We start from the raw sequence: 19,164 nt of genomic DNA, 5'->3' as shown, positions 1-19,164 counted from the left end.
TGACGGTATAGATGGATGTTCTTACTTTGCATTGATAATACTGTATCGTTGATCTTTGAATCAATATATTGATCTAGATCAGTGGATCGTTACACCCCTGATGTTATGAATGCCAGTTTATCCCTCTATATCCTACACACTGGACTTGGACTTGGACTGAAGTATATGAGTGAGTGTTGTTAATGTTTAATATGTGAGCAGAATCTGGCAGTATTGTTTCAGTATGTTCCCACTGCCCAGTGACATTTGAATGTGTCACATAATTACTATGTTAGAGAGCACAAATCCCGATGCAACCACTGTTGTCTCACTATATGTTTAGAGATTCATATAATTGGTTTTAAGGGGATTAAACGGGCATTAATAAGAGCTTAGTATAAGGTCATTGTTGACTAGAATTGTTGTGGCTAGAGTGAAGGATGCACATTAGCTGCCATTTAACTTAAGTGCAGGCTTTATTCTTCTATTTATAATAATTTTCATGCATTATCAGCCAACGCAAACACTTAACAGCAGATGCCAACCATAACATGGCCTCTGTAATTGTTCAAGTTTAACACTATTAAGCCTACATATGCAACATCGTTCACAAACCCTCTTAGAAAGCTTTTTGACCAAACAACCTCGTAAGAAAAACATATCATATTAATAGTCTCCTTTTGCTCCTTACATAACTTTATGTCTGTAAACACAGTAATGGTAAGACTAAACCTGAAATATGTCAAGGTGGTATCTTTTATATATTTTAAAACAAATCAATTTTTAATTTGTTGATGTGACATGTTTTTGTTGTTTCATTTGGCTTAAACTGAGTACCCCAACAATACTGTATACTTTTAATAAGCCAACATGGTGCTGTCACAATGTGACTTGTGTATGGCTGCAATGCAAGATGAGCACACACGCTAAAAAATATTAAAGATAACACTTTTATGATTTAGATTCATTCATCAGACTCATAAGTCATTTACACTGTTGAGAGTCAGCTGTGGTGTTTTGTAATAAGCATGTGTGCAAACATTAGCATGGCAGCACATACCCGCCAGTCATCACACTATCAGTTTAAACACTATCAACAGTAAAGACCTTTATAGTCCAACAAATAACACTTTGATTACGCCAATAAATACAACCTGTTTGATGGAAGATGAAGCCAAGCATAGACATTAGCACAGCACATGAACCACTATGTTCTGGTTATCTGTCACTATTCTATACCACGCTAACACACAGTATATCACATAATACGGTGGCCTGAATAGTGGCAACATAATGATTTTATATTGGTCATTCATTTTATCCTGTTAGGGGTCGGGCAATGCTGGAGCCTATCCCAGCTGACATTGGGCAAGAGGGTCGAGAGACTATCACAGGGCTGACACATAGAGACAGACAACTATTCACGATTACATTCACACCTACGGCCAATTTAGAGTCGCCAGTTAACCTAGCCTACGTGTCTCTGGATTGTGCGAAGAAGCCGGAGTACTCAGAGAAAACGGGCATGGTGGTGCAGTTGTTAGCACTGTTGCCTCACAGCAAGAGGGTTCCTCGAACCTGGGGTGGGAGGTTCGATCATCGAGGTGGGGGAGCCCTTCTGTGTGGAGTTTGATTTTATATCAGTGATGTATAAATTGGATGTCCCTGGTACCAGGAAGTCAAATTTGCATTCATATTCCTATAGAAAATGCACGCCCTGAGGAACACTGCTCAGCATTGCTTCCAATTTTTCCCAGTGGCCATTGGCGGTATTGCAGCAAAAAAAATCACCATTGTAAACCATCAAAAACACCACTGTAAAAGAAACATCTATAAAAGTGTTGATGGGACACCTCACACTGCATTAATAGTCAGTTATGACTCTATCATGAATTTTAGATCCATTAAGGTTTTATATCTGGAAAACTTTCTTTGAGCCGAGGAAAGTGACTTAAAAACCTGTGATGTCATCATAATAAAGTCTATCAGCCGAGCAATAACCCGTGGGTGGGGCCAGCAGGAGAAACTACTGTGCATTTTCAGTGAGCAGCATAACGGGGTAGTAAACATGCAAGCTAGTGACTTTTTATGGTGTATGTGGCAGGTGAGCAATTCTCATTGAATAGGCACCATCTTGGGTTCCAGTATCCAAATCTAATAGTACATCCATGAGACAGTGTTTGGTGGCTCACAGGTGGAGCACTCAACTGCAACAGGGAAGTGTTTTGAATTTGCAACAGCACTGATTTGTGCCTCTGACTGACTTCTTCTACATGGCAGCAGAGGCCCAGGCTCTAGTGCGGTAATTTGAGCCGTCCACCATGCCAGAAAATAGGGACAAAATGTGATTTATCCAAAAGAAAGTTTGGAAAAATTAAACTTGGGCACACAACGTAACGGGACCAAGCTTTTGCCATCTATGCCCTGAAGCTCTGAATTCTCTGCCTGAGGGGATTAGGCTGGTTAGCACATTACCCATTGTTGCTTAAAACTTTTATAGGACAGCTTTCCCTTTTAATGCCTGATTTGTAGTTATGTGATTTGTAACTTTTGTGTTTTTTACCATTGTATTGTTTTGTTCTCTTATTTCTATGCAGTTTGTGAAGCACTTTGTAACCTTGTTTAGATAAGTGCTATGCAAATAAATAATTATAATATTATCATAGGATTGTTATATTGTTTTTGTGTTAAGTAACATATAGATATAAATATTTTTAAATGGGAATACAGAATGGGAAAACACCTGCAGAATCAGCAACCCCTCCCACTTTGCAGCTCCATATAGGTGCTTCATTGCCACATGCACACCTCTCATGTGTGTTCCTCTAATGGTAAGATTCAGACATTAATTTGTTGAGATTTCAAATCATTAGTTGGCAAACTATTCACTAGAGTAATTAATCATCCATTCAGCTGTGCCGTCTTATTCTTAACAAGGTTTACACAGTGATAGGAGCATTAGGAGAGAGACGTGGAAACATCCTGAACAGGTCACTGATTCTGCTGCGGGGCCAACACATAGATAAACACATTCACACGAACACCCACAGGTAATTTTAATGTCTTAGATTCACCTGACCTGCATGTGTTTGAACTGCGGGAGGAAACAGGAGCTGTGGGGGGAAACGTGAGTGAACATGGGGAGAAGAACCACAGCTAAGATCAAAACCCAGAACCTTCTTGCTGTGAGGTGACTTTGCGCGCTAATGAGCCAACATGCTGCCAGACACCATTAATTAACCAGCACCCTTAATTTCCTCTCATGATACTTATCATTGATTAAATGTAACATATTCCTGGCCTGCCTTTTTTTTTTCTTCTTACTCTGTGGTACAAAATGCAGTATTGGCTAACTTAACCGCTGCTCCCCGTATTGAATAACAGTTAGTCCCAGGAGTTGTGTTGTTACGCATAATTATGAGGCGAACATATTCTTCCCCAAAAATTGGCTGCACTTCCAAAACGTTCATGGTGGTTTGTGTGTGTGCTTTGTGCTGGTCATTGTTTGCTGCCATCATTGTGTAACTGAGTGCTGTTGCACATCCAGGGAGACAGGAAGCTATTCACAGGGAGATTGGGAATCCCACCAGTGAAAAGAAAGTACAAAAGAGCAACACTCAAAGATGCAGTGGGCGAGCACGCATGTATCCAAGAGCATAATGAGCTCGTTTCATTGTTTGGGCTTTCGCATTGGTTTGTCTGGCAGCAAGGAGTTTGTTTTTATAAGCACAATGTATCATACAATAGATGTCCAACGATTATGAGCTACTGTGTCAAGAGGTTATGGACTTTTATTGTTTTTATACACAGTTGAATTAGTTATCTATTTATTCATTTTTAACTTACAGCTCTGGAAATATATCTTAGTGTGATGCATTTCCTTTGTAAATCAGCTGTTCTGCCCAAAATGGGGAAACTTGGGTTCAGAAGGACAAGTGAGGTAATGGAATCATATTCAATGTTGCTGTGAAGCTGGTTGTAACTGCGAGTAAGGTCAGGTTGTTGCTTGGCAGAAAAAAAAGAGAAAGGTCATCGATCTTGCCTCTCCTCTACACAGATTTCATGTTGAACAAGGGCAATGGTATCACATTTTTTACCACAGCAGTAAAAAGTGCAGATACCAAAAATGACCTTGCCTCGCTTTTAAATCATGGCTACAGCATCCATTTTGGACAGAGCTGAAAGCAAAGTTTAAAGTGATTTTTCCTTCAGCTGAAAATCAAAATTTTCTGATTCCTCGAGATAATGAACACTAATCTGACAGCCTTTCGGGCTGTGTTGGTGTTTGATTGTTCTAAGGACAGGTACAAACACACTTCAGAAGCACCCATGTTTGCTTTACACTGCAAACAAATGTGACTTCTCCAGTCTTGGATGTAAGCCCAAACAATTGAATGAATGAATAATCATCGTTGGGAAAACAACGTTCGAGACTCCATCTTATCAAACAGCAGCTTTGAGAACAGGTTAAATTTATCACTGCCTACTTCATTCAGCCAAAATAAGAAATTTAATTTAAAAAGAAAAAAGCACTGATGGATTGGAGCCAATACAACTCAGAGAGTAAGAAATCAAATATCTTTTAGGTGGTTCAGTGTCATCAGAAATTGGAAGATCAGTATTATTAGCTACTACTGGGAGGTTTACCGGTCCATCTAGTATAACAATTTTAATTTCCAGTATGATATGAATTTTATGTATAGCGTCACACTGGCTGAAACAACTGCTGTAACTCCTTAATAGACAGCAAAGAGCACTACAGTACACACACTGTGTAGAGTGGGAGAGGGGAACTCTATTAACTGCAATCCTTTCTTACTAATGTTGATAACTATAACCCACCAGTTATTAATTCACACTGATTCCCTTTCACAGGGTTTAGGAAGCAATGTTAAAGTTTTTACTACGTTACAGTTTGCAAAATAAAAATGGTTGAAATTTTGCAACTGTTTCATGCATTCTACATTTCTTCATGTAGCCTGTTGTATTATTTTGTGGGGCCCTATAGTAATCAAAGCCTTTAATATATACATGATGACATTAGATTGTTTTTATATTTTATGTTTTTCTTGAAGTACAGTAAGTTACTATAAACGTAAATAAAGGCCCAGTCATGCAAAAAATAGAATTAAATAAAGCAAAATAAAATAAGATAAAATAGAATTAAACTAAACTTTAATTAAATTAAATTAAATATATTAAATTAAATTAAATTAAAGAGGTGAAACACCCAGAATTTTAAAAATTACCGTTATATGAATTTTTGGATTTTCAGCAGTACAATTCTTATTTATTTATTTGTTTTTTATTTTTCTATATTTTTGTTCTTTTTTTTTTTTTTTTTACTATTACAATTATTGCATTTACAACTATCAAGAACACGACCTAATGACAAGTCAATACACAAAAAACAACGTAGCAAACAATAACAATAAATAACAAACAAAAACAGAATACGGTGTGAGCAAATTTTGTCTTCTTGTTCTTGTCCTGCGCCCCGGATGGCTTTTTTTCTTTTGATTTTATCCTACTCTAATGTCTAATGTAAACTCCGTCATCTTCCTTAATCCCTAATGTTGGATGTTTCTGACTGTCAACAAGCAATATACATCAAGCATATTTTGGGGGGGGCATGTCCCCCATAGGAAGATCCGCCACAGCTACCCGGTTAAATATATTGGTGCAATGTGACTACTTAACTGTATAATGTATAACTTTATCATTGTGTTGTAAAGGTCGTAAAAAACATCAACAAAAATAGATAAACAACCCTGGCATCGTCCTATTTTAATGTCGCTTTGTTTTGGCAGACTGTCATTCTGTCACTCAGATCACTCTCTTTGAAGTCTCAAGTCTGCAAATGCAGTCGATGTTTAAAAATAAGTATTTGCAGTGGTTCCCAGATGATTCCAACTTAAGCTGGCTCGCAGGCAGTCTGCCACTGCACAACAGCAGAGGGTGGGTTTATGCTTGTGCACTTGCCCACGTTGTTTGCGGGAACGTAACATGTGGGGGGGCTTTCATGCTACACCATGGATTTTTGCAAGGGCATGTACAGCTGAAATGTGAAACCTCTGATTTTGACTCGACACAGCTTGTCTCTGTCAGTTCCTTTAGGCCTCACAGACCCTTCTGCACCCACAGCTCCTGCTTTGGAATAAAATTCCACTTCATTTACATTCACACCGCTGATTACCAAAGGCTTTCATTTACATGCAGGCCAAATGTTTTATTCATGTATCATTTATTATCTTAACTAATAACATTTAAGGACTTGTAATATGCACTTTGGCCACGTTTGCTGGTTTAACTGATTTTTAAACCTTTCTGAAAATGTGTTTTTGTTCCAATATCAATATTTAAAACTGTAACATACACAGTAAGATATTACCTTTGAGGTAATATGCCAGGTTTGCATTTTGGTGATGCCTTTGCTTTAACAGTTCTTTTCATTATTGATTAATCTACCAATTATTTTCACAATTAATTGATTGTTTAGTCTATAAAATGGAAAAAGTGACATCTTCAAATTGCTTCTTTTGTCAAACCAACAGTCCATAACCCAAAAACTGGCATACATTATTATTTCATACATCATTTACTGTCATAAATGACAAAGAAAAGCAGCTAATTTTCACATTTAAGACGCTCAAACCAGCAAATATTTGACATTTTTTCTTGAAAAATGTCTGAAATGATTAATGGATTATCAAAATAGTTTGCGATTAACTCTCTTTTTGATCGACTAATCGATTAATTTACTAATCGTTGCAGCTCTTCTTTGCTTTGTGTAACTAAATCTGGAAATCTAGGAAGCTTAACAAATGAATTTATACATGTTGGCCTTATTACATTACTGGAATAAGGTTTATCAGCTACAGAAGTCTGTGTTAGGCTTGTTATTTTAGATGCTGGAGCCTTGGAGTGCAGAATTGTAACCTAATTGAGAATTTAGGAAATGTGTTATTTGGTTTATATTGCATAATTCTACACAATACTGCAGCTTTACAGTTTCATTATATTTTACACCACCATTACTAGCTGCCCTTACTGTCTCTAGTCATATCTCTGTTAAGTTTGGATTGTCTGGTCTCACTTCCTGCAGTTTTAGAGTCGAATGTGAACCGTCCTCTCCTCACATACATCAGTCTGTGGCTTCTGAATGCAGCTGATCCACAAAGTCCTCAAAGGACAAATTATGGAAACAGCTGCAATTAGTGGCTGATTTATATATTGTGGTAGGACCTTAGAGACTAATTAAAGGCCTTTGTGTTCTTGCCTATTGGAGACATGCTAATTTGAAGCCTTTTGACTGAGATTCACAAGAACATCTCATGAAATTCATGCATCTCAAATTGCACGCGCCCCGCCGCAGTAACGAACATTCAGTATACTTGTTTAAATGGGAACTTGTAAACATGTTCCATAATATTCCCATCTCTGGATCATTAGAGTAAATTTCATGCGATGCTAAAAAGGAGCTGCTCATCTCTTATTGGATGGAGTTGCGGGAGCTGTTGTACATTAAGGCTTCGGGGCTATTGTGCTTATGGCAGAATTCTGAAAAGGGCAAAGCAAATTATCCGCAGGATTTTCCTCCCAAGGAGCAGGTTTCCCCCCTGTTTATTAAATTTGTTAAAGTGCTTCTGAGCAATGCACATTTTATCCTCTTAACAGTCAAATTACTATATACTCCAGCAATTACTTAATGTACTCTAATGAGATTTCCCCATGAAATGGAAGGATTCATTTATTTTAATGTGACGCATTCCACCGGGCGGTTTATGCATCACGTCCCCTTGCAATCCAGGGAGGCTTTGAGTCATAAATAGTAAGATGAGCTTGGCTTCCAGAGTTGCCACTCTGCCTACAGTGGCGGAGATGTGTGATTCAGTGATCCACGCACTGGGGGTCTGTTCAGGGGCATCAGCAGGTCACAGGTGCTACTTCCAGGCTTAGCTCTCTGCAACCAGGTATTCTGCAGGATTAGTGAAATAATACCAGGTTGGCAGGCGATATTTGTGAGTGAACACAAACACACCAAAACACTAAAATAAAATAAATCACTCTGTGCTCTTTAAATCCCATTAGGCCTAATTAAATTAGAGCCTTTATATTGATATTTCTCTGTGCTTTTCATTATATATTAATGGTAATTGTATGCATATGAATCCGGTAAGTGTTGGACATTGTTTTGGGTGGTGAGGTGTGTCTAATTCACCATTTTAAAGATTATTTCAAGAAGGCTAAACGTCATGGGTACAGAGTCCTGAATGTGAGGATTTGCTGCTTTTCTTTGTTGTGTCATCGCAGGTTAGACATCTTAAGGTTACCCTAAAGAGAGATCTGACTCAAAACCAGCATAAACAGGCAGCAGAAATAACTTTAAAGATATCTACTGCGGATATTTAGTGTTTAGAAACGTTGTGATCTCACTGCAGAGAGAACAGGTTTCAAAAGGTTGTCTCTGTAACTCAAATAATGGCCTTAAAAGTTAAACCGCAGTGCAGACATTTGTAACTTTAGATGACAGGTTGTTTTTTTTTTTTTAGAATTGACGGAAGATTGCAGAGACACTTTGCTTTGTTATTGAAATGGGTAATGTGATGAGAGTGGAGGTGGAGGAGCCAGTCTCTCCATAAGCTGATGTTCCTACAGGCATCTTTTAAGAAGCTGTCTAAACTGTCTTCTTAAAGGCTGCAGCCGAGCCACCGCGGGACTTTGTTGTCTTACATTTGACAGTACATGTTACTGTTTGTTACTTTACCAATTATACACAATTTGTGGAACTTAAATTATTTTAATGTATGCCGAGGACGTAGCTGAGAGATACTGCCTCAGAAAATGCTCAGACTTTGGAATGTTCTGTGTTAAATTAAACACAAATAACTAGATCTGAGTGGACTGTTTGAGCAACACACTATGTTGCAGTGTAACATAATTTAGAGTGATCACATTTTAAATAGAGTCTATGGAGATATGGCTGCATGAGAATGCTTATGTGGAGATAGGCACTGGCTAGGTGGAGTTGTTGAACTGGATTTTATACAAACATGCATATGGTATGGGTTATTGTTTATCACATACACCTATTTACACCATGCAACATTTCTGCAGGGTTTCCTCCATAAGGAAGATTCAGTGAGACTTGACAAGACATCTCACGAGATGGGAGTTGTTATGATTCGGATTCAGATACCAATTGAAAATCCCTCTGATACTGCCTAAAATGCTGGATTGGGTATTGGCGAATATACAAGTCTATGCACTGATCTGATACCATGCAATTTATTTAAGTCTACTCTATTTACTGTTTTTAGAATATCTCCAGAACATGGTCTAGAAAATTACTTTAAATTCGTCTTTTTTATTTAGGTTCTTGACACATAAGTAGGTTAGTCGTATACAGCTGTTTGTTTTTTGTTTTTGTTTTTTTCAAATACAATGCCATTGGATTGGTACTCATATCAGCCAACACCTTCAGATATTGGAATCAGTATCGACAAAGAAAAAATGTATTGGAACATCTCTTAAAGAGATAGATTTTTAAAAAAAAGTCAAGGCTGAAGCAACACAGGCTCGAGATTTGAGTCTCTAGTGTGGGATAAGCTCAAATAACACTCGATGCTACATTTACCATAATGCAACCAATTGCATCATTGATCACGAAGTATGTCTCAAAGGGCTGTGCGTAATATAAAACAATATTGACTATTTGCAAAATACTGTAATTTTTCAATTAGTAGCCCGGGCTACTATTTGCCTAAATCACTGAAATCAACGGGTCTGTATTTGGGACAGGCCTTTAATTCCTTTCATACAAAACTGTTGCTCAGCAAAGATCAAGAAATACGATCAAATTGATCCTTTAAACCAGTAGGAATATTACTTATACTACATATCAATTATGAATCACTCATTTGATCTAGCCCCAACAGACAGCACATGAGAAAGAGAGTGAGTTACGGCACATGGCATACTGACACAACATAACTTCATCCTGTTAAAACAATACCCACAACTTGGATTCATTTTTACGAAAAACCCTTTCTCTTGATCTGAGGATTATGAACAACTTATAGGATAATCGAGGAATGGACACGTATGGACACATCCGAAGCACTTCAATAAAAAAAAAAGAACTGCTTGGCAACCAGACCAGGCCTCTAATTGAGACAGGCCTTTATTTGTCAAAATGTGTAGCTACACCAGGCTAGTAAAAGGGACTTGGTGTTTAATTGGGATTAGGCTTTTCATTAAAATTTTATGGCATATAAGAATGTGAAGGTGAAATAAAATACATACAAAACATAGCAAATTTGAAATATTTTTAAAAATCAAAAAGTGCAGTAAAATACAGCAACACGCATGCACATTAAAAAAATTTACATTTTACACCTGGATACAGGTGTTAAACACACACATACATGCAAAAATGTATAACATATACATATAGGCATATGCAAATAAAGCTGGATAACCGTAGTTTAGTGCTCAGGGCAAATTAAATAAGGTTGAAGGCTGATGCGAATAAATGTGTTCTGAGTTTGCTTTTGAATGAGTGAAGCAAAGCTAGCCTCTCCAATTTGGATAAGAAGATGATTCCAAAGATGAAGGGCTTGATAAGAGAAAGCCCTGCCGTTGACTGATGCTTGATTTATCTTTGATATAGTCGGTATTTTGTGATTGTAGAGCCCTAACTGAAGTGACTGGAGGTGATGCAAGTCCGTAAACCCCCCTGCCTGTTCAATGTCCACTTGTGTCTAGCTCCATGTAGCGCAGGCTAACTGTTTCAAATATGAGGTCTATAAAAGCAACAGCTATGACGCCATCATTTATAGAGATCCTTTTAGAGCTACAGAAGACACTACAACTGTTTTCACACGTTGAGTAGTAATCTCCATAACAAACAAACTGGTCTTTATGTACAGTATCTATAAAATTGTTCTTGAAGTGACCTAAACTGAATTTAAAATACTTTATTTTGGTGGTTAAAGCTTTATATTCTGTCCTTTAGGTCCAATCTATAATTAAAAAGCTAATTTTTCTGGCAAACTGTTGAAAAAAAACAAGTTTTTCCCTTCTACTCTGCGGGATGTAGTACAGCACCAATGCTCTGATACACACACCACCATCTCAAGCGATACTCTACTTTGATGTGCACACAGACATGATTTGTAAGTTTTGAGCCAGAGTTCAGCCCATCTAAAAAATGGAAAAATACTTTCCTTTGAATTTTATGTAAAAGAAGAGTGCCCAACTCCAGTTATCTGCTCCACCAATGTGGTGAAATAAAAGGACGTCTTAATGGAAAGACAAGAGTCTGAGATATTTTGCTGCCCTGATGGAACAGACAGACAGACAGACAGACACACAGACACACAGACACACACACACACACACACTCCTTAAATCCATTATGGCTCTGGACTTCAAAGCTGATATTGGTTTTTTCAGCATTCTCTGAAAATGGAGAGGGTTGCTCCATGTTTGCTGAGCAAATTTAATACCTCATGTTATGTGCGCTGCTCCTCTCACTGCTGGTCCGAGGCGCAAATGCCTCTCAATATTTTCCTCCATTTAGCCCTACCTGGAATTCTCCCTTTGCTTGTGATTATGTTTGTGACCAGTCGTCATGGGCCTCATGTCTCTTTCTCTTTTGTTTTTCAGGTGGGATTTTCGAACAAACAGATGGACCTGTTTCACTTGTTAGCGCAGAGGAGCTTGCCTTTAAATTTGCTGTCAATAACATTAACAGAAACAGGACTTTGTTGCCAAACACAACACTCACATATGACATACAGAGGATTAATATCTACGACAGTTTTGAGGCATCAAGAAAAGGTGAGTGGCTTGTTTTCTGTTCATTTAAGGATTGTGGAGGAAGACAAGATTCTGGTCAGTCAAAAACACGAATCAAAATCTTGTATTTAGTGGAACAAACCTAAAGTTTCAAGCAATCTATGACTCAAGAGGTAACACTTGTACTTTACAAACCCTCTTGTCTTTCTTCTCTAGCTTGTGACCAGCTGTCTTTAGGTGTGGTTGCAATATTTGGGCCCTCGCATAGCTCGTCATCAAATGCTGTGCAGTCCATTTGCAATGCACTGGAAGTGCCGCATATCCAGGTGCGGTGGAAACATCATCCCATGGACAACAGGGACACCTTTTATGCCAATTTATACCCGGATTACTCTTCGCTAAGCTATGCTATCCTGGACCTGGTGCAGTTTCTCAAATGGAAAACAGCCACTGTTGTGTACGATGACAGCACAGGTGAACAGACTATCCTACTATTACATATATAACCATAGTGCACATGTGCAAAGTACTATGTTCCACTAAAACAATGAACTACAGAAAGAAAAACTGGACCACATTTCCTGTGTTACTGTTGGCCACGTATTCATTTGTGCCCTCCGTTCTTCAGGTCTTATAAGACTACAGGAGCTGATAATGGCCCCGTCCAGGTACAACATTAGGCTAAAGATCCGTCAGCTTCCTCTCGACACGCAGGACACGAGACCCCTTCTCAAAGAAATGAAACGAAGCCGAGAGTTTCGCATCATCTTCGACTGCAGTCACCACATGGCTGCGCAGATTCTCAAACAGGTGAGTTAGAGAGCGTGGCACAGGCCCTCCTCGTGTCAGATCTTAGCATGGCGAACACGTGAAAGCATGTGGTCCTCTTCCACACAGCTGTTACTGGCACCGCTTGATTCTTTAGCATTCAGTTGATCAGACTTCAGGGTTTGACTTGCCAAGAACTTGGGAGGAGGAGAGGAGCAGCAGAAGGGTGCCGGTAATAATTAAGCAGCAGTAGAATTTTGCTGTCAGAGAGGAAGGGATTTCCACTTGGGCCACCCGCCTGCACCTCGATAGTGAGCGAGCTACAGTAATGTCCAACAGTAGATATCCAATCTGGACCTAACCAACAGATGTTTGTGTACTTGTGCAGCATATACTTCCTGGAGTATATAACTGTCTTGTGATCTTAAAGGGTAACTTTGATCATTTTTAACCTGGATCCTATTTTCCCATGTTGTTGTGTCCAAGTGACTAATCGAAACTAAGATTTTAGAAATTAGGAGTGAAACAGATTGCAGTGTAATCCCTGCGGACAATTAAGCACTGTCATTTACATCCCCTAAAAGTGATGTTGTTTCCACTGAGATGCTTAGATTATTGTTCAAAGTGTCTGACAACATTATGGAAGGGATCCCACAGAGGTCAACCTCTTTGTCAAGACTAAGATCCATTTTGTAAAACTGACTTTGTTTATAGTCGACAGAGGCAAAATTAAACTCACAAAAGCAGCCTTGGTTTGTCTTTCCACTGCCCCAACAACCACCAACTCTGACTTGGTAGAAAAACAAACCCTTAATTCACCCAGTTAGATCTGAAAATATGTGATACGTGAGTAAATAGGTGTTTAAATTGAGTCTGGTGAGGTTGGCAATGTCGATTTCAAGTCTGTTTGTGGTTAAACAAAATGGATCTTAATCTTTAATAAAAAGGTCGACCCTCAGTAGACAGTATCATGAAAGCTACCTGTCTTGTGTTTTCTTATTTTTATTGTCTTATGTCGTGATAAGAGTGATAATAACAAACATTGTAGAAGCTATTGTGCACAGATATAAATACAGGTGTGCCTTGGGATTTTGGTTTGCCCTTTGGTGTGCCCTAGGCACAAAAAGTTTGAAAACCACTGATGTAGACACATGGGAAATACGGTGTAGGTTCAAAAATACTGTCGTTTCCCTTTAAGCAGAGAAACATGTCAAAGTTTGAATCAAGCTGAGATCAGATGTGATGCACAGTTCTTTAGTTTTGCATCTGCTGCAACTGGCTTTGTAGCGCAGGCTGGAAAATTGTATTGATGTAATCTACAGTTCTTACAATGGATCTTGGGCCTTCCCCATCCGATGCATCGAGGGTTTGCCAGTTCATTTTTTGAAAATAAATAATAAAGTATACAGTATAGAAAACAATGCTAAAAAACTTTTCATGCATGAATTTTCGGCCAGACTTTAAAAAACATCCCACAAACAGGCATAACTTCCAAAATTCTTAATTATGAAAACATGGTTTAATATATATGATTGCCAGTCACAAAGACCTGTCAGTATGATGCACAGACTAGAGATTGTGTAGGTGGTCTAATGCTCTATAGATGTCAGGAACAAGCTGGTGGATAGCCCCCCCCTCCATTCAGAGCGCTGTCAGCTTCTGTTAACATGTTTACCAAATGCATCATCTCCTCCCAAGTTATTTAAATAACTCAGTCCTCCCAAAGTTATTGAGATCTAAGTTGACATATATTCGCTCGTGGCCAGTCTGCACATCTCGCACCGAGGAATCAGTGTCCTCTTGAAAGAGGAAGTGAGAGAAGGTTTCCAGGCAAAAATGTTACAGACAGTTCCTGTCCATGACCAAATTGTCAGGGCGCTACAGCTTTTAAAATAAGGGAGGAAAAGGTTAGGAGCGATGCCAAGAATACCAAACCCACTGTGTCTGACTACAAAAATATTTAATATCTTGTGCAGCATGGTGCATGTTTGGCTGCCTTTTGTGCATCATTGAACTGTTACAGGAGCCCAAATATGCATGTGTGAAAGCTAGGGCTAGGCGATATCCTGAAAATTATATCACAATATTTTTAGGCGATATCTTGATGCACGATATATATCGCGATATTTTTAAATCTTCTCAAAAGCACATCATCAATGCTAGGACCGGGAGACACTTACAAACATAATATTTCTGACCCAATACCTTCTCTAATGTGACGAAGTTGTAGGGATGACTATTATTTTTTGGGTTTAGTTTGTTTGTTTGTTTTTTCAGAAAATATTAACACATAACGACTAAGTGGTTGAAGATTATCAGTCATCCAGGTCATGCTAATCATAAGTGCTATACTGTAGGCAATTGGACTTGCTTGAGTTTCTTGAAGACGTTTTGTCTCTTGGATGAGATGCGAAACATCTTCAAGAAACTCAAGCAAGTCCAGTTGCCTAGAGTATAGGACTTATAACGACTGTGGTTTAAGGCAAGTGTTTAAACAAATAGAAAAGTCTGGTAAGTTGATCAATTTACATCACTCTACTGTAATGTAGCCTTTAAAACAAGGTACAAAACACCATTTACCCCCCACATCACGATACAATATCCAAAATCTAAGACGATATGTAGCCTCACATCACGATAACGATATATTTTATTGCCCAGCCCTAGTGAAAGCTTATGTTGCTCAGTACTGTACAATATATGATCTTGTGATTAGAAGGTTATCTATGAGTCATTGTATATAGATATAGGGCAAAAGTTAAGGTATATTTTAATTGCTGATTAATCTGCCTTTTCTGTTCTCAATGAATTGATTAGTTTGTTCTGTAAATTGTCAGAAAATAGTGAAAACAGTGAACTGACATATTCAATTTGCTTTCCTTCTTGAACCAACAGTCCCAAACCCCAAAATATTCAGTTTCTTGACATAAAACACAGGGCTTGGAACAGAACTGTAAGCAGAGTTGGTTAAAAAATGAAATATAATATGAATAAAACTAAAATAGATATAAGTACATTCTAACAATCAGGTACATCCAGTCACTCTCAATATTACAGCACACAGAGTATCATCTCTCAAAAAAATTTTGTCTGACAGTCACCCAAAACGACTTTCTTACCAAAGGCGTATTGGAATGAATAACACCTACGTTTTGATTTGCAAGCAGCAGTGACAAAATGCAGCAGCTACTGAACTACAGTATCTTAAGTTCTGCAGACTGCTCCACTTACAGCTTGACAAAAAGGTTGGTCCTATCCAAGACAATAAGTAGAATTCAAAGGACGGAGCTGAATTCATGTGTAATGCGACTTGACTGGTACAGCAGGTGTACGGGTATGAAGGAGGATCCGCTGCAAGTATTTTAAAAGGGTTTCAATATCAAGTACTGCATTATGCCCTTGGAACATTTCGTTCGTCATGCCGTGATTATCAACAATATGTCGGGTCCTGTCTTCGCCCTGACAGGCTCACCTTCACTCAACATGTCTCTGTCAGGTTGTATTCCCTCTCAGATCGGATGTGAGGAAATGAGAAGCATGTCCCTGGTGTCTTTTAGAAGAACTTTTATGTTGTGACCCTGCTGCTGTTTTGGCGGGGACAGGAACGTATTGATGTTTACTAAAATAAAAGTTGATATAGAATAGTAATGACAGCAGAATTGAATTGTTCCATACCTATAAATTCACCCTGCAGCAGTGGCGAAAAATTAATTAATGAAAACTCCTGCACGCAATACAGAAAGACACAAAGTTTCAATGTCATGTATTTGGCTTGATGTCTATAGATGGAAAAGTGAATTTGCCTTCACATAAGCATAGCATCTTATTTACATAACCTTGGATTCTTCTTTTTTTTTTTTTTTCACGACAGATGGTACAATTAAATGGGAAGAACAGCCGCCATGGGAATGCGGTGCCTTTGAATGTAGACTGAGTGAAACAAGTGGCAGTGATGGAGTGCTCGGATGTGAGGCAAAGATTACCGAGCTCTTTTGATTGAAGGCTCTCTTCTCTGCTGGAATGACGTCACGTAGCACGAGCCATTGCAGACCATTTAAATGCATAGAAAAGCATCAAGTACTGTTGCTATTCTGTAATTTTGTGGACCGCATATGGTGCAGGAATCCCAACAAGCCGTGGCAGAAACTTGCCCACAAAATAAAGGGTGCGGTAGTCAATACGCTCGTTAAAGCCTGGCTATTTTTTCTCCGCTGATGAAGTCCTTTTATGCATCTCTTTAGTATTGTTTGTTCTGTCTGTGCTGTTGATTCTAAAATGCCCTGACATAACAAAATGACTGTTTTCTCCATCCTGTCTCCATTCATTCACACCTTTCTTCCCCATCCTCCGTCTCCTTCCAGGCCCAGACCATGGGGATGATGACAGAGTATTACCACTATATCTTCACCACTCTGGTAATGTACCATGCTTGTTAATGCAAATAGAGTCTCGTTTGTTCTCATCTCCCCACCGCTTGAGTTTTTGATGAATAGTGGCTAATTGCCAATGGGGTTTGGATCCAGTCCATAATATCAATTTTGTTTGACAAGCTGGAGGCATAATGCAGTCTTCAGTGTGCGGTAGTAAACACTCGGCTTTATAGTGAAGTCAACACAAGTCTTTGAGGTGGCAGCATAAAAAACAACAGCTTGAGATTCAAAACTGAATGTGGCTTCCAAGTTTGAAAAAGACCTAAATTGGTCCTCTGTGAGCTCTTACGTGATATATAATTAAATTAAATGCCAAATATTCTTAAAGTGAAGATTACCAAAATGTGGACAAAGTGGGAGCACTCCACCAACAAATATGAAACACATGAATTTAACTGGACATCATAACAGAAAACAGACTAGGTAACAGACCATGGCCAAAAAGTTAATCATGATTATTTCGATTGATATTGTGATCATGATTATTTATCAAGATTATTCATTGTTTATAGGGGAAAATTGCTGTCATTTAAAAAAAACAGGCCGCTGCCTCCATTTAAATGTTGTCCTACATCCCTGCTAATCTTTGTATTAAAATAAGACTGGTCCCTTTTCACAGTGCATCTCTTGGAAGCAAAACGTAAATAAAATTGTACCAAAACTCTTTACCCAAAATTAAATCGACAGACCACTGCTTTCACTTTAACCATGTGCTACATTCCTACTACTTACAGAAAATCCTTGCAGCAAAATAAGACTTAGAATATGTAGGGCTTCTTCTATGGATACATATCCGCCACTCTACATATATATATGGAATATATGTTTTGTTTTTTTCACAGTGGTCATGGTACTGTTACATGCTGCAGCACAGCTGTTAAGACTGTCTGAGTTGACGCTGGACAAGAACGGGATTATGTTATTCTTACTGGCCTTCAGGCATTCATCATCATTGTGACTGTGGTGTTTTTTCAGGTGGTTTAACAAATTTAAAGTGTTGCTTTGTGGCGCAGACACAAGTCTAATGCACTCACAGTATATGACTTTCCCTCTCCTATGTCCAAACAAGAGATGGTGATGGTTAATGATGGATAATTTTGGTTTTGCCCGTCTGCAGTCGCAACAGTCAGTAACATTTTTCACAAGTTGTTGTTGCAGAATGCAGTGGAGGCTGCTGTTAGTTAGGAAGCGCTTGCTGAGTTTTCTATGAACGGAGCGTGAATTTTTTACGTCAACATGATGATCGCAGCTGATCATTATTTGTCTCTAGAATCAGGTGATACTCCATATTTTACTTGTAGTTGGCAGATCCAATGAAAAGACCAAAACTAGCCATTCCACTAACAATTATTGTCTGTGTAGCTAATAGCCTTCCATTGCCCAAAAACTAATGAAAACACATCAGTGAGCAACATTTTTACACTCGGTGACACGTAGTTTCAGTACAATGAACATGTGCACTGTAGTTTATCTTGAACTGATTCCAGGTATACCTTTCAGGTGCCGAAAATACTTGCTAGCGCACTAAAACAGCTGGAAAAAGTCCCCAACAAATGCACTATTAACAAGCTCAATAATGACACCAAAGCGGAAGTGTCAAAAACTGGTTAGTTGAGGTTGGCTCCAAAACTACTGTAAGGCAGAGATAAACATGTTTACAGTTTGTTACAAAAAACGGTTTTGGTCCCTATAGCTAATTTCTCCCCGCATGACAACAGTGCGGGAGTGAATTTTCATATAACTTAGCCATTTTAATTTTATTAAGGTGTAAAGTCACACATATTTAAGGGCCAGGCTACTTTGAGTGGCAGATAGTGACCTAGTGTTCTCAGTCAGATTCACACTATGGTCACTTCTGGCTCCAAAAATCCAAGATGGCAACAAAATGCAAAACTAGAGGCTTCAAAATGGGAGTCCAAAAACCAATGGGTGATGTTACGTTGGCTATGAACAGTTCAGGGCTATTATTCCTGTTTGTGTAGCATTTGGTAAAAGCTACAGTGCCCAGCATTTTCCAAGAAATTATTTAGCCTTTTTTGGAAATATAATTATATAGAGGTATGTCGCCATTTTGTTCCTACTGAAAACGTACACTGGGTTTTTTAGATGCACCGAGCTAAAACCAACACATTCTGATACAGCAGTCCTGCATTAAACCATGCCTCCATGTTCAGGTTTTATTTAT

General features: G+C 38.5%; 1 protein-coding gene across 1 annotated transcript in view; it reads left to right on the top strand.

The window, feature by feature from the left end:
- Nucleotides 1-19,164, top strand: part of grik3 (glutamate ionotropic receptor kainate type subunit 3) — a 128,980-nt gene that overhangs the window by 58,607 nt on the left and 51,209 nt on the right. Inside the window, exons 2-5 of the mRNA XM_050046087.1 lie at nucleotides 11,650-11,823; nucleotides 11,998-12,255; nucleotides 12,410-12,591; nucleotides 16,911-16,964. Coding sequence (XP_049902044.1) covers nucleotides 11,650-11,823; nucleotides 11,998-12,255; nucleotides 12,410-12,591; nucleotides 16,911-16,964 — 668 coding nt within the window. The remainder of the gene's footprint in view (nucleotides 1-11,649; nucleotides 11,824-11,997; nucleotides 12,256-12,409; nucleotides 12,592-16,910; nucleotides 16,965-19,164) is intronic.

Source organism: Epinephelus moara, chromosome 6 (assembly GCF_006386435.1).
Source record: "Epinephelus moara isolate mb chromosome 6, YSFRI_EMoa_1.0, whole genome shotgun sequence".
Taxonomy (NCBI): domain Eukaryota; kingdom Metazoa; phylum Chordata; class Actinopteri; order Perciformes; family Serranidae; genus Epinephelus; species Epinephelus moara.
This window is presented reverse-complemented; position numbering and strand designations above follow the sequence as displayed.